Source organism: Loa loa (genome assembly GCF_000183805.2).
Source record: "Loa loa unplaced genomic scaffold supercont3.50, whole genome shotgun sequence".
Lineage (NCBI taxonomy): Eukaryota > Metazoa > Nematoda > Chromadorea > Rhabditida > Onchocercidae > Loa > Loa loa.
The window spans coordinates 280454-295165 of NW_018108230.1; the positions used below are offsets into that span (position 1 = coordinate 280454).

At 36.3% G+C, this 14712-nt stretch overlaps 5 protein-coding genes across 5 annotated transcripts; 3 read left to right on the forward strand and 2 right to left on the reverse strand.

Moving 5' to 3' along the window:
• Positions 1-399: 399 nt before the first annotated feature.
• LOAG_17226 (hypothetical protein) lies at positions 400-2035 on the forward strand. The gene is made up of 5 exons (XM_003139534.2): positions 400-548; positions 747-921; positions 1068-1196; positions 1418-1546; positions 1642-2035. Exons 1-5 carry the CDS (start codon positions 409-411, stop codon positions 1789-1791), a joined length of 723 nt encoding a protein of 240 aa, XP_003139582.2. The 5' UTR covers positions 400-408; the 3' UTR covers positions 1792-2035.
• Positions 2036-2106: 71 nt separating this feature from the next.
• Positions 2107-2627, forward strand: LOAG_17227 (hypothetical protein; the record flags this gene model as incomplete). Its single annotated transcript, XM_020449888.1, has 2 exons — positions 2107-2277; positions 2451-2627. 2 exons carry the CDS (start codon positions 2107-2109, stop codon positions 2625-2627), a joined length of 348 nt encoding a protein of 115 aa, XP_020306547.1.
• A 3520-nt stretch (positions 2628-6147) lies between these two features.
• On the reverse strand, positions 6148-6911 carry LOAG_03998 (hypothetical protein; the record flags this gene model as incomplete). The annotated part of the gene is made up of 2 exons (XM_003139535.1): positions 6148-6297; positions 6525-6911. The coding sequence occupies 2 exons, from the start codon at positions 6909-6911 to the stop codon at positions 6148-6150; spliced, it is 537 nt and encodes a 178-aa protein (XP_003139583.1).
• Positions 6912-8021: 1110 nt separating this feature from the next.
• LOAG_03999 (hypothetical protein) lies at positions 8022-12309 on the forward strand. The gene is made up of 12 exons (XM_003139536.2): positions 8022-8232; positions 8428-8509; positions 8788-8852; positions 8987-9071; positions 9165-9245; positions 9374-9512; positions 9710-9909; positions 10262-10348; positions 10680-10826; positions 10996-11182; positions 11638-11810; positions 12193-12309. The coding sequence occupies exons 1-12, from the start codon at positions 8147-8149 to the stop codon at positions 12292-12294; spliced, it is 1434 nt and encodes a 477-aa protein (XP_003139584.1). The 5' UTR covers positions 8022-8146; the 3' UTR covers positions 12295-12309.
• A 284-nt stretch (positions 12310-12593) lies between these two features.
• LOAG_04000 (hypothetical protein) lies at positions 12594-13104 on the reverse strand (the record flags this gene model as incomplete). Its single annotated transcript, XM_003139537.1, is given in 4 exon segments — positions 12594-12680; positions 12819-12969; positions 12985-13046; positions 13075-13104. The coding sequence occupies 4 exon segments, from the start codon at positions 13102-13104 to the stop codon at positions 12594-12596; spliced, it is 330 nt and encodes a 109-aa protein (XP_003139585.1).
• Between the last annotated feature and the right edge of the window lie 1608 nt (positions 13105-14712).

Consider the following 14712-nt stretch of genomic DNA (forward strand, 5'->3'; position numbering starts at 1 on the left):
TATATATATATATATATATATATATATATATATATATACATATGCATAAGTTTCGTACTTTCGAAAATAACGTATCTAGCTGATTTAAATGGTGCTGTCTTATTTTGTTGTAAGAATCGTTTACAATAAAATGTCAGTTTTCTAAAAAAGTAATTTGAATTTCTCTTCCCAACTGTACTATGTTGCAAATAAAAATATTTTCACTGTCAGTATAGGAATCAGGTCTCTAAGAAGCGGAATGTATGATTTCGTCCGAATAAGTTCCGCGCTGACCAGATAGTTCTGCTCGATGATTGTGATTGAATATTTTCAAATTGAAAATATTTTCTGAATAAAGGGAAACTACTTGTTGTCCCATAGGTCTTACGCATATTTCTAAAAAAGTCCTTTGGCGAAGTTTTACAGAATATGGGTGAACGTAAAGGACAGAATTTCTATTATCCGCCAGACTTTGATTATAAGAAGCATAAAAGTTTAAACAGCTATCATGGGACACATGCATTGCGAGAACGTGCTGCCAAAATCAAGCAAGGGATTCTCATTATACGGTACGTTACATTTAAATTTCCGAAATGTTATTGTAAGATATTTACTCGTATTTTCTAGTAGTTAATGAGTTAAAAGTCGATGTAAATATATATTAATTCATAACGAAATAATTACATCCTTTAAAGATTTCATCCATTGAATTGTTCTTTTTGTTAAATAATTGTGAGGTATTTGTATTTTATTCCTTCAATATTCAGTTTTGAAATGCCATTCAATATTTGGTGTCTTGGTTGTAACAACCATGTTGGGATGGGTGTGCGATATAATGCCGAAAAGAAGAAAATTGGGATGTATTACACGACACCATTATATGAATTCCGTATGAAATGTCACCTTTGTGACAACTACTTTGTCATACGCACTGATCCAGAGGTTATTTTTTTCAAACCACTTTAAAAAATTTTTTAGCTTCAAAATATTTTTCATCTTGGATTCTTTCCCTCTTCATAATGTATTACGTTTATTTTCTTTCTTTTTAATTTGCCATACCTTTTGGAACAGAAACATTAGTTTTGTAGCACTTTGATTATGAACTTGTGGAAGGCTGTCGTCGACAGGAGAAACGATATGATCCATCTACTATCGATCAGCTTGGAGCTGTTGATCGGAGTTTTAGTAGGCAGTTGGAAAGCGATCGGATGTTTCAGGTTTAATTTTGCTTCGCCATATTATACTAATTTTATACATCAAGTTTGTCTATAGTTTCCAAATAACATGAGGGACAAGAAAGTTGAAGGAATAAACCATTTAAAAGAAAATCGAGTTGAATTAGCTGATAGCGCCAAGTATTCGGATCCCAATTATCGAAGGGTGCATACTGTTCTCTCAATTCATATATCTAGTTTCGTTAACAAATTGTAGAATTTAGGTTGAACATGTGGAACAAGACAAAGAGAAGGCAGCAAGTTCATCTGATAAAGTTGGTAAATTGGAATGGATTCAGGAAAGGATGCGGGATGATTTTGCCGCTAATCAAGCTTTGAGGAAGTCATTCAAGGTATGCATTTTTCTAAAATCAAGGTCATTCGGGATCATTCTAGATCAATTTCTCATCATTCTATTTTTAAACTGTTATAAACTGTACCGTTTCAGCTTGAAAAAGCTAGTTTGAACGAAGGAAGAGCAAGAGATGAAGACTTGCTGAAGAGAATGTCTTTGAACATCAAACTAGTATCAGAAAGTGTTGAGGACAAAAAACTCGCTGCTGCAGTTCTGCGATACAAAAATATGAAATTTACGTAACAATTTAATATTGTTTTCTATTTTAAAGAAACCAGCGGTGCGACCTTATTATAATAGGTTGGAAATTCTTTGAAACTTTTGAACTTATTTAGAAAATGGACTTCCTTTGCTATTTCCAGTAAGTCTTAACTAAAACCGGAGTCTGAAAATTGTAATTTATTCTTCCAGTAAACAAAAAAAAAACGCTATTTCTTGATGTATTTATTGTACCACTTTTCAGTTCCTGAAGAACGGCTTGAAGAGAAACGTAAAACGATATTGAGCAAGCCCTTATTTTCAAGTTGTAAACCATCAACTTCAGCAAAGAATGATGGGATGCGAAAGAAATTACGGTCTATGAAGCTTTGTACAAATGAGCGCAGTGCATCCGATGGTGTGTCACCTGCACATAATGGACAGGAACAAATAACAGCCGGGAATCTTGGCATTGTCAAAAGATTGAAATACAAAAATGAAGGACACGATGAAATAGGTATTTTGAACAAGGTAATGATTTATGCATAATCACTGTAGAGTAATTTTCGACATTTGAAAATGAAATTTCTTCCTTTCATGAAAGTTCTTTCTCCTGTACTTATTTTGTTCTTTGTTTTCTGATTCAATCATTTTGGCACATTTTAGCGTTTGAAAGATTGTTTTTCTATAAAATAACTTCTCAGCGCAATCTGGATGATGTCAAGCCTGGACGTGGAATTGAACTGCTGCATCCTGATCAGATGAATTTAGCAAATATCAACGATGAATTAGTTTCTGTTGTGAAATCGGATCTGTGTACCAAACCTTTAGCACTAGTGGCAGATTACGGTGGTGATAGCTCATCAGATAGCACTGATTAGAATTTTGACAGAAGTATAAGGACGAAAGAACTTCTATAGGTATGGCCGCGAGAAGCTTATAAACAGTTGGTGCTAATCTATTTCTGCTTGGAAAATAGCAACATTTTTAAACGACAGGTTATTCTGTAATTAATCTGATACCATGGAATTGTGCATGTCCAATATTGTGATTTTTATTTTTGTTTTGAATTTTTGTTGCTGTATTGATCATAAATAAACACTAAATTATGGTCGGTTTTATTATCATGTGTACGAATGAATTTAAACTACCAAAAACTTTTCTAACGGTCGTAACTACAATTTGAAAGTACTCAGTTCGTGGGACGTTCAAATAGATTGAATATGCAACCGGAAGAGATTATTGTGTCGCGATATGGGCAGAGGAACCATAACTGAAAAATCAGGAAAACAAGGCGCTTTAAGATGAAGGAACCGGCATTATAATTATTATTAACTTTAATTTCTGTACAGAAGCATGGTGAGTGACAGCATACCGTCGTGTAGGTCCGACCAGATTTGCAGGATGGTCTCCATTTATAAGAATAATTTGACAGAGTTTACCAATAAGTAAATTACCGCAACCAATAGGACATTACTCCCACAAAATGATAACAGACAAACAATCATTACTTGCAGTTGGCTTTCCGACCATTCCCATCCTGTAATATAGTAACTGTTGAATCATCTATTTGCATACATAGCAATTAAATCTCATTAAACTTTTTGGACCTCTCGATATGAGAAAATGCAACATATTTGCTTACGCTTTATTGTTCAGCATTACCTTAGTTTTGCTCATTTACAGTTAACAGTGGTGTCACGTAGCAGGATAAAGTGCGCCGATAAGAAGTAAATGAAATGAACTTTTTGATTTTGACTTTTGGTTATGACCATTATCCAGCTATTATTCGCTCACTTACCTGCTAAACAGGTGTTTTTTGCGAAGTAGTACTCGAATATTAACATGGTAAAGTGCCTCAAACTTGTATCATTTGCTGGAACGACAGTAAACCCACTACAACATTACTTTGCTTACCTCAACTCCCATTAGGAAATAAAAGGAAGGTGAAGTAATGGACAATCTTATAATCGCAAACTTTAGTCTCCCACTTTTGATCATTTTCATCTGTTTACTACTAAATCAGACTGATCAGACAGATTTTTTAGAAAATGGTTTGAAATGCTAAAGATCTGACAAATACTAACAGTAACTCATTTTCAGAAACAAAGTGATAACTTCCTTTCGAAGGCATTCATTTATTCAGGGATTCCTGTCCTATCCCACCGAATGTTTCCTTTTTTCTTTTTTTGTTCTAATCGAAATGCAAATATTGGATCAAGTTTAAATGGACTGAATAAAATGCTAACAAGACTCCACTAGAATGGGATGAAAGCCGACAACTAAAATCAAATGCTTGACAAACATTGCTGACGTCATGCTAACTCAGATACTCTTCTAATTTTAACTTGGACACGTCTTAAAGATTCTCATACCACTTTCATCCCGATTATTACTTTACGTTTTACTGTTGAAGTGCTGCAATAGATTGCTTACCGTTTATGGGTAATTCATACCTGAATATTTACTCCAGGTGTAATAAGTAAAGCTCAAAAAAGCAAAAACAAAGATAGTGCGTTGTGAGAGAGATATCTTTGCAATCAAGAGCATCTCACTTTTCTTAGTACTGTAAAACAAATTCTAATTCCAGCCTACCAGTTCAAGGATTGGTGAATCCGTAGGGAAATGATGCCTGGTATCATCAGAGTATTATGACATCATCAAAATAACTTCCTTAGGCACTGTTTTACGTTCCACTGCAATCTTGCTAACATTTTATTCAGTCTTAGAGCATTTCGAATGTTTCTGAAATATCCCTCTTCCATGAATAAACAAATTGATCACTTGAATGTCTTCGCTTCTTTAAACGCAAGCTCTGAAAAGTAGTTGCACTGCTTAGAGAAATCTGATTCTTGTCGCGCCAATGGCTTTATGGTAAACATCACCGAGATATTTGGTAATCTTATTTTGCTACATCTTAGTAAAGTAGACCAGAACAGGTACAAGTGGCCATTTAGACATGACTCCGCTCAGTGAATAATAATAGCGCAGATAAACGCTTCACATTGGCATCGAAGTGATGCTAGCGGGTGATGGCTATTAAGTGCTACCAAAATGATTTTATCGAACTTCTATCCTTGAAAAACTGTTCCTGGGCCCTCCTTATTAAAGTGGAGTTTCAGGAGGTAAATTTCATCTTGTTTTGTATGTGGCAAAAGTTCACCTGTTTCTTGACTTCAGCTAGGGTACCCATATTTTTTGTTTTTTCCTGAAATTACCAGCACGGAAATCCATTGTTCTTCCTTTTCTTCCCCTCCCCCTCCCAACTGAAGGCTAAAACCAACTCAAAAAATGAGTGAGCAATTCTAGGAATTTGAGAAATAACTCTAATCCTCGTCATAATTTAATGGAGCAGCTGAAAAGCAATAAAACTTGAAATACTGAAATTTAGAATTTGTAAAAGAACAAGAAATGCGAACATCGCTGTCCCTTGATTATTCATTTTTCAAAATTTTGATTTCTGACCCGCTACTCTTCAAGAAGAGATCAAATCTCGAAGAGATCAAATATGGGCAACCCCGTTCCAGAAGTTATGCGAGAAAGCAATTGTGTAATTAAGTCAACCTGCACGCATAGCTCATGTTCTTATGCTTCCATCGATTGACTTGTTGTAAACTGCGTGTAGGTTATTTGCGAACTACCAGAAGGCAATTTGGATTTTTTATCTCTGAAATTAAAATTTCAGCCTATCAGAAGTGGTAACAAGTCGCACTTCTTTCCCCGATACATCTTGTAAACCTTTTCGTGAATAGAAAGCGACCCAAGGATTTTCAGGATTATATCTCAACACTTGATGAGACGATTAGGTTTATTAAAACAATATTACACTGATTAATGAAACATTTCCGCAACATTTGGATATTCAATATTCAAAGAAATCCACTGGAAAGATTTTCAGCACTAGCTGGCCGAAACGAAAGAAATGAGAGCCAAGTAAGGCGAGGTTTTCCTTCTGTACCAGGAGAGAAAAATTTCTCACCAAGTCCTGGAATAGGAAAGCTGGGTCGACAACTTACAAGACCCTTCAGGATTTCGATGTGAAGAATCAGATGACGACAGTGTAACTGCTCACCGAGTAATGATGGTAAAACAATGAGATTAGGTCATTCTTACTAAATATTAATATTCTTTGCAGTTCTCCTCCGGATTACCGGAAGTGTAACTGCTGACTTGGATTTTTACCTTGTGTTTACAAACTGGTGGTGATGAAGAACAGCAGGTCTCTGAGAGGGGATATGACAAAAGCCCTTATAGCAACAGATAGTCACCAACCCAGGTACAAGGCCGGACCAGCTCCTGTGGGTCGTTTAGGACAATATGCCTTGACTTTCGCTTCTTGCAAAATGACCGGTCAGTTAACAAAACGAATTTGAAAATTTCGAATCTGTAAATGTGGAACAATTACAGTTGAATTTCTACGATGTGACCGTCATTGGTAACATGCAAATTTGTTTGTATATGTGTATATGTGTGTGTGTGTCCCGTCCCTACATGCATGCACGTCACGATGCCATCGCCGTAATGCTTACCGGGTAGTAGAGGGCGACAATCCTGTCAAGCCGTAGGTCCCCAGTGATGTCGAAGGGGAGGTGGCTATGTATATGTGTCTGTGTCTGTGTCGTGTGTATGTGAAACAAGAACGACTCCAATTCCTTCGTGTGTGTATGTAGACGTACATGAAGACACATAATAAAAGATAGTATTTGGGGGAAAGTGGTCGTTAGGAGGATGTGATCCACTTACTAAAAAGAACAGTGCCACCGGGGCCCCCGGGATACCCCGGAGAGAGGTGCAGATGGAAGGTGACCCCATCCGAGATGTAGGGATGTAGGGGAGAGCGTATTAATAGTAGCGGAGAAGATTTGCCTGCCTAAGACACGTCGATCGATAATGGGGGGCGGCTGGACATTCGCCAACTGCACAGCACCCTTCTTTCCTTGCGTTATTGCTGTCGCGGTAGTAGCTTGGGGGTCGTCCAGTTTATTTGTGTGGTGGTGTGTGTGTATATGTGTGTGTGTGTGTGTGTAGTGTGTGTGTGTGTGTGTATGTGTGTGTATGTATGTGTATGTGTGCGTGTGTGTGTGTATGTGTGCGTGTGTGTGTGTGTGTGTGTGTGTTCGCGTGTGTTTGTGTGGATGGGTTGTTGACATGTGTTTTGCTGGCATATATTTTCACAATTAATTCATCGGTTCGAGTGACGAATGGGGGGGTATTCTGTTTGTGTTACTTACTGACTTCTTTTATTCACTGTTATTAGGTCGATTAATTAAACGCTTATTGCAAAGCGGTTATTGGTGTTGTTTCACCGTTATTGTTATTGTTATGGTTATGTTGGGAATGTACCCATACCTGTTTTTGCAAGTAATGTCTACACAGTTGGGATATTAAATTAAATCAGTGAGGACACGCATCTTCGTATTCTTAATAATATAATGTAGCTCTGATTATTTCTCTTCATTTCTGTTATCTTTCGTTATTGATACATCAGGGTTTATTTATGACGTCACTCTTCTGTTACATCATATTTGATCTTGCAACACCTTGGATGCTTCATATTGGATAGCTTGTCCAACACATTGATAGCTGTATTGAAACCTTTTTTTAAATTTCTATTCTAATTTCAGTGTTCTCTGGATGCTTTTTGTTACTTACTGGTTTGTTACTGCTGATGATTGGCGTTAGGTAATAATTGAATATTAACCAACCTCATGTGTTGTATTCCCCATCAGTTTCATTTATTTAATAATCAGAATATTTTATGTTCGCTCCAACTGCTATTCTTATTAGATTTCTTGGCAGAACTTGCCACTCAGTTTCTTCCTGGATGCAGTTAGAGTTTTCAGCAGTATTAATTAATCAATTAGTTCCCGTAGCAGTATGCTTTCTTCCGGATGTTATTGTCAGTAAAAATATAGTTAACTATGCTATTTGGATGGTTGCTTTCTTGCGGTTTTGAATATATTTTTCATTTATGATAACCAATAACGTTACAGTTATCATCACTCTTTACTACTTATTTTATGCAAGAATTTCTTAATTTCGAGAAGGTTAAACACTTTGTTGTTGACAATAACAAATATTCTTAAGAAATGTTTGCTCAATTTGTTCAGATCAAATAAAGTATTGGTATGTTCGAGACAATCAACATCATGTAATCCCTGGGATCGGCTTATCCATAAATACTTCGAAATATTTGTTATTGACATTGTTCAATGTGTGGTTGGGCACGTATAAATGTACGGGTATATTTAATTTTAGAGCGTTCTAAAACTATATTCTAGGTTGTGTGGAGATTCTCTTGGTTTTTGGTACTTATTAAATTATTATTATGTGTCTCTATTTTTCTGCTTCCTTGGATATACTGAAAACAGTCTGAAAAGAAGCATCATTTTTGTTTGGAATGTTTGCACAACAACCAAAGGGTCCACCATCGAATCGAACCCAAACAACACTAACAAGCCAAAGTGAAGCTGCAGCGAAAGAGAAGTAAGTTTTTCCCATCATTTAGATAACATTTAAGAAATCCAGTGTTTCGGTTTCGAATGTTTTATTATCAACATTGGCAATACGATATTTGAAGGAATGCATAGTTTACTGGTCAACTTCATTGACTTTGTAGGAGGTAATTTGTAGGAGCATTGGAAGTCTTGTTACCCATCCGTTATACTGATGGTATTATAGGCTTGCTGGGTTTGTGTATGAATATTTGGTGCATAATGGTGCAACGAAAACTGCCGAATCATTCAAGGGGGAAATGTTGTCGGTAAGAAATTGCAATCAAAATTTTCATACGAAACCATAAAATTTCCATATTATTTAGTTGATAGCGGTTCAGTTATGTGCATCACTTTCTTTGTGAAGTGTTGGTAAAATCTCTGGTTGATAAGTCGCTACATTTCTTTGGGGAGGACAAGGGATTATATGAATCTAGCTGATATGAAATTAGAGTTTCCAACTGCAACGAAATCAGCATTATTTATCATAAAATATTTCTCACTGCAAAATATAAAATGAAAATCGCAAATAAGTGAATTATTTCAGCAGAATAATGCATCGAAGCAAATCAATATTGGTGATGCACCAGGATTTTTACAGAATTGGTTCTTGTAAGTTTATGTGCATTATTTCCAAGTTGTGAAACTAATTTCATTGTATTTTGTCTTCATAATAATTTCAACGGAATGGAAGTGATTTTATTTAGATCTTTACCGTTATCCACCAGTTATAAAATCATTTGCAGTTTATTTTGGGATTTATACTCAGCAGCCCCGGAAAGGCGAGATACATGTGAAGCTTCCCAAGAAGCGAAAGCTTTTCATGAATACGTAAGCTTTTTTCTGATAAATGCTTTCTTTTTTAACGCTTTTGTTGTATCATAGTATCATATAGTTGCTTTTTACTTTACTTTTTTATTACAGGGGTTTATGAATGCAAGTCATGGTGTTCCTCCAGGTCCTACTGGTGCACCAATGATGAATGGTATGCACGGATCTCATCTGGTTGGTTGTCACGTGTTCTAATTTTATTTAACGAGTTCATGAAGTATTTGTTTGACTGTTGTGGCACTTCTTTGATAGTTATGGTATTTACACGTCTATTCAACGTTGAATTGTTGTTTATGTTACAGTTTCCGTCAGCAGCAGCTAGCCCTCTAGGTATGGGACCTGGACCAGGACCAGATGGACTTATGCCTGCTGGTTATTATCCTGCACGAAGTGGACAGCCGGGACCATCAGGCGCAACTAGTCAGTCGTCACCCATTTCAGGTTATACATTAGGATCAGTAACAAAATTTGATTTCTAGTTATAGTCCATTTTGTCCTCCTGGATTGTTTCTACCAGTATAAAGTACTTCAGGTTTTACGCTGAATATTTCATTATGTCACATTTACAACTTTTTCTAAATTTGTGAAGAAATCGAGTCGAACCATCCTAAATTGCGATGATCATTGATAACTTTCAGGCGTGCCTCCTTCTGGAAGTTTTGCTCCAGTTCCACCACGGTATGCTATGCCATCAAGAAATGGTCCACCTGGCCCAGGTGCTATGCCACCTGGTGCTGGTTTTCCAGGTGCTGGACCCCCTCATATGTTTAGTGAACAAATGCGACCCATGCAACCACAGCGACTACCTCCAAGTGCAGGCCCAATGCGTATGCCAACGGTATCTTTACGTTATTCTAGTGCGAAAATAAAATATACTATTTGTATTACGAATTTGAACTTTTCCCAATTTGCTTAATCGACGAGTAACTGAAATTCTGTGACAATACAAGACTTTTTAAGCTAAAAGAATTTCTAACACTTCAGCATATTATTGTCATTCGTAGCCGTTCATGACTCTGTTTGTTCGTATTTATACCGAATTCTCTTGGAAACAAATTTATATTTGGGAAAAGCTTTTGAATAGTTAGAAACTGAAGTGCTCTTTTATGAGATTGAGCTCATCTGCTCTGGATATATTAATTATAAATAAAAAGAAAATGCATTGATTGAATCACGAGATCGTATTTTAGAATTTTCCGGGAATGCGACCTAACGGTCCAATGCGGTATGGTTCTCAAATGTACATGGAGTCTCCAACAGGCACTCCTTTTCCTCCAGTATGTTCATCCTTATTAGATTCTTCTGCTTATATGTTTGTGCCATCTTGAGGATGTATAATAATGGTTATATATGAGCATGGTGCATATACTGTTGTTTTGTAAGATTTTTTCTAAATACTGTTTTCAATTTGAGGTAATGAAGTAAAAAAGAAAGTGATGTACAACTTCATTGGTAGCAGTAATAGTGATTTTTCAAACAACATATTCTTTCGTAATTTATTTGTGAGAGTGTTTGAGGTTAATCTTCTTAATTCGAAATATTTACATTAAAGTCTGTTTAAAACCTCTGCGGCTATTATGTTATGTTAGTTATATGTTGTCATTCAAGAATGCCATGATGCCAAATGGTGCGATATGTTCATCAACTCCTTCAATGATGTCATCACCAGGACCACAAGGACCGATACCAGCGGTGCCTGATGGACAGGCTGATCCCAGGGGTTACATGATGATGTCGACTGCCTCGAACATACCGGTACTTTATTTTATCTGAGCATATTTCTTAAGAATATCGGCAGTATTAGGTAAATCCATTGTATCCGGTCACACTTCACATATATTTTTTTGTCTATGAAGTTCCTGTTTTAATAAAAAAGAAGTGGTTGCTGTATTGCATGGAAATATATGGAAATATTTAATTGCAGTATGTGATGCATGGTTCTGAGGGTAGCATGACTCCTGGGGCAGGTGGCAGAGGTTCAGCTGGACCTCCAGGTTCTGGTCCTGAACCACAGGTTGGTTCATTATTGAACGGTGATGAAATGAAACAGTCACCTGCTTCTACACATGGTGGGTTGAATGGTGGTACACCGAGCACAGCAGGTGGACCAGGTTCGTAGTTTTCCAATATCTCTTTCTTAATTCATTTTTTTTTCGTTTCATTTTGCGTATTTTGACCTATATTTTCAAATTCTTAGGAGGGGAGTTGTTTATTTTTGTTACAGGCCCCATGCATCGTGGCATATGTTTCAATTTACAACCCTGCACTCAGTATTAACAAAGTGAAAACGGTCCAGTTGCCGCGATTTCCTGATGGCGGCGCGACTGTTCACAGGACCTGATTCTCTATTAACCTTCTCTGAGGCGTAGACGGTGTTAACCACCATCCTCTTCGTTTATTTCACCCATCCTACCTGCTGGTAAGGCTGTGGGTGGTTTTGATTTCCTTGCCTTCTCCAGTTAACACATGGCAACTTATTTTGAGAACATGTTTCGCACTTCGGAACTGTCCAGTTTTTTGCGTGAATCTACATTGAATTTCTCACTAACTTTTTTGTGAAATACAGGTAGTCAGGCACCAGTGGGTGGTCCAGGTTCAGTAGCAGGGGCCGGAGTTGGTGGTCCTGGTTCAGTACACTCACAATCTGGTGCACCTCCGAATTCTGTGCCTGGTGGCAACCAAGGTAATGGACCCGGCAATAGTTCAAACACAAACTCAAGTTCTGGAGGACAAGTAAATGTTAGTCTTGCATACATAATTCCAAAATTTCTGACTCTTATGCTGCGGTTTGCCAGTTAGCAATGAGCAGCTAAAAGACGCGAAGTATGAAAGGGAATTATTCAGTTTCCTTGAAATACATAATTCAGTTTCGTTTCATTTATGAGGGACCATCCTATTTATTTCTTTTACAACGTATGTTAATATTAGTAAAAATGTAACGAATGATTCACTCCGTTTTAAACGTGTACCTTTCAAAAATCAAGACCGTTAATGCTGACAATTTTTACATCAAGTGTAAAACAAAATCTTATGAAGTAATTCTGTTGAATAATAACTACTATGAATATTTTCATATTTTGCATTCCATTTATTATCCAAATATGTGTGGACGTGTTTACAGGAGGAAGCAAGTGAAATATCAAAAATCAAGCAGAGTTTGTTCGATGATTTAAAGCATTTTGGTGCGAAGGAAGATAACAGTGCTGAAAGTTATTTTTCATAATGATGAGACTTAGAAATGAATTATTTATTCGTCAACAGATCTTTCGCAATCTTCAAGTTCAAGGCACTTGTCTGGTTGGATTCTGATGAGAACCACCGGGATTACTGCTATTCGTGCTTCTTTTTTAAAAATGGTCTAATTTAGTCGGATTGCTCTCTGCAGGCAGTCTTTCTTTGGTGATATAAAAAAGACAAATTTAGTATAAATTAGCCAGAATATCCATGCTTTACCTTGACTAGTCCTAATTAAAGTTCAATGGTCTGGTGCAGAGAGCGTTTTTAGAAGGTTTTATGCGCATTTCATGACAAATCTTCGTCCTGGATTTCCTCATCATCGTGTTTTATTGGTTTCGCTTTCTTGCTAGCATATTCTGGTTTTCGCTTCACCTGGAAAGTGAAATCAGCGACATATTAGATGCCCGAAAAAACTTCGAAGACGTAGTTTTGCGTCCTATTGACTTTTAGCTTTTATTTATTTATTTGTATGACTCCTTTAACTATTTTGGATTTTTTATATCCATCTACCAAAAATTTGGTTGCCGTTGTCTTTTTTATCGTTTTAATGGTTGTCGCTGCACGTTTTGAACTTACTAAGGAGTTTATCATGCCTGACTTGGGTGGTTTCACATTAATTCTGTCTCGTAGGAAGTAAATTCCTTGGTGACTTTTTCTACTTCTGTAATTTTATTACTTTATCAGTTTTAATTGTCCTCCATATGTTTTCTTGCGTTTATCTTCATGTTTTTTATTTATCTGCTTATTAAACACTTGATATTTTTACCGTACTGATAAGAGTTTGCAGAAAACTCATTATTTCCTCGTGATATAAGTTATTCTTATAGGAAATTTTATACTCCTTAATTGTTGATGCTTCAGAACTGATGGAATTTGCATACACAGTCGGGAAATGGTCTTTTCTGCATGCTTCTGCCAGTTACTTTCTATTTATTCCTTAGGTACAGGCGAGTAATTTATTTTCATATCTTTATTGGACCTTTTCTCTTTTTGTCAAATTATTCAGTTTTTTGGTCTTTGTAAAAGTTATTTAATCGCAGGAGGGTATTTCAGTGTGTTTGAAGAACTGCAGGATGTAGAAGGCGGGAGCATTGGTTATATTTAGTGAAATGGTTTAAAGTCGTTTAATATCTTGGCATATTGCTTTGTACTGGAAGGATTTCTTCCAATTAAGTTGGAATAAGACCACCTAAGAAAAGGGCTCTCGTTAGATAAAATGTTGCCAGAAGACTATAATAAATATCCGAGGCGATTCACATGTAAAAAATTTTTGAAGTTGCCCCATTTTCGCTCTCTAAACTATTTTCAGTATTGTATGTAAATTTGTTGAACGTTATCTTTTTGATTTTCAATGTTCATGTTTCGTTTTGTTTTGTAACGCGCACTAAACATACCCGATTAATTAATCACTATGTAATGTTTGACTTAATCAGTTTTTGTCGTTTTTCTGTCATGTCTAAACATTGTGAAAATGCTTTCATTACACAAATCTTGTCTCTTTCAAACCTGACTATTTCGTATTTCCCAGTAAGATGGCAGATTAAGAGACATTTAATCCTTTCGTAAGTTTTTGGTTTTGAAGTTGATGTCTGATTTTGATAAGCAGAGAAATGGGAATTTGATGCGTTATTTGTAGCATTTATCGGAGAGGTTTGTTAGGAAAAAAGGTTAAATCTTTTCTTTTACTTCTTGAAGATATATAAGGTGTAAAATTGATATAGTGAGCCTGACACTTCTCGAGTTATGTCATTTTTGCAATTTATAGTGTATTTTAATAGCAGATATAATTTCAGATCAGTTCAGTAGTAGTTTAGATTAGGTGAGAGATGAGTGGGATAGAGATGGGGAAGTGACGTTTTAAAAGCACGGAGATTCAGGTGTGATCATCATACCTTTACAAGTGTTATGCCCTGTATGCTTTGGTTTCAACTTTTTAAATCATTTTTATGCAAAGAAAAGACGTCTTCTCTGTGCTTCCCGTAAAAGATGGTTTTTGATGTATTCTTTTTGTTCATAATATTTATAAAAATGTCCGCATCAATTTTTTAATGGTTATTTAAGTCTCGATATCTTTTGAATATCTGTCCCCAAATTCTTTTTTTGCTAAAATCTGTATGCATTCACTAATATATGTCATTGTTTTTTTCCAACACAAAGAACAAATTGTTTCTCGCATTTGCCCAACAGACGGGTTTTTCTGAAAGTTTGTATATTCGGCAGTTATTGTTGTGGGGTAAAAGGACGTTTGTGGTTTTGTGGTGCTTAGTCCACAAATCCGGTAAGCTTGAGGGTGTATATATTCTCGTTTTACCATTAACCATGCAGGTAGACCGGGATTGGTAGTGTAGTTGTGTTGGGTGTATGGGTCTATCACTAAGCTCTGTTCATTCGAGATTTTATAAGC

Excerpts from the sequence above, each read along its gene's own strand:
- LOAG_17226 (XM_003139534.2), top strand. The coding sequence starts at position 409 with ATGGGTGAACGTAAAGGACAGAATTTCTATTATCCGCCAGACTTTGAT. Across the intron at positions 1,197-1,417 it reads AAAGCGATCGGATGTTTCAG|GTTGAACATGTGGAACAAGA; the intron begins GTTTAATTTTGC and ends TGTAGAATTTAG. Across the intron at positions 1,547-1,641 it reads CTTTGAGGAAGTCATTCAAG|CTTGAAAAAGCTAGTTTGAA; the intron begins GTATGCATTTTT and ends GTACCGTTTCAG.
- LOAG_03999 (XM_003139536.2), top strand. The coding sequence starts at position 8,147 with ATGTTTGCACAACAACCAAAGGGTCCACCATCGAATCGAACCCAAACA. Across the intron at positions 10,349-10,679 it reads CAGGCACTCCTTTTCCTCCA|AATGCCATGATGCCAAATGG; the intron begins GTATGTTCATCC and ends TTGTCATTCAAG. Across the intron at positions 11,811-12,192 it reads GTTCTGGAGGACAAGTAAAT|GAGGAAGCAAGTGAAATATC; the intron begins GTTAGTCTTGCA and ends ACGTGTTTACAG.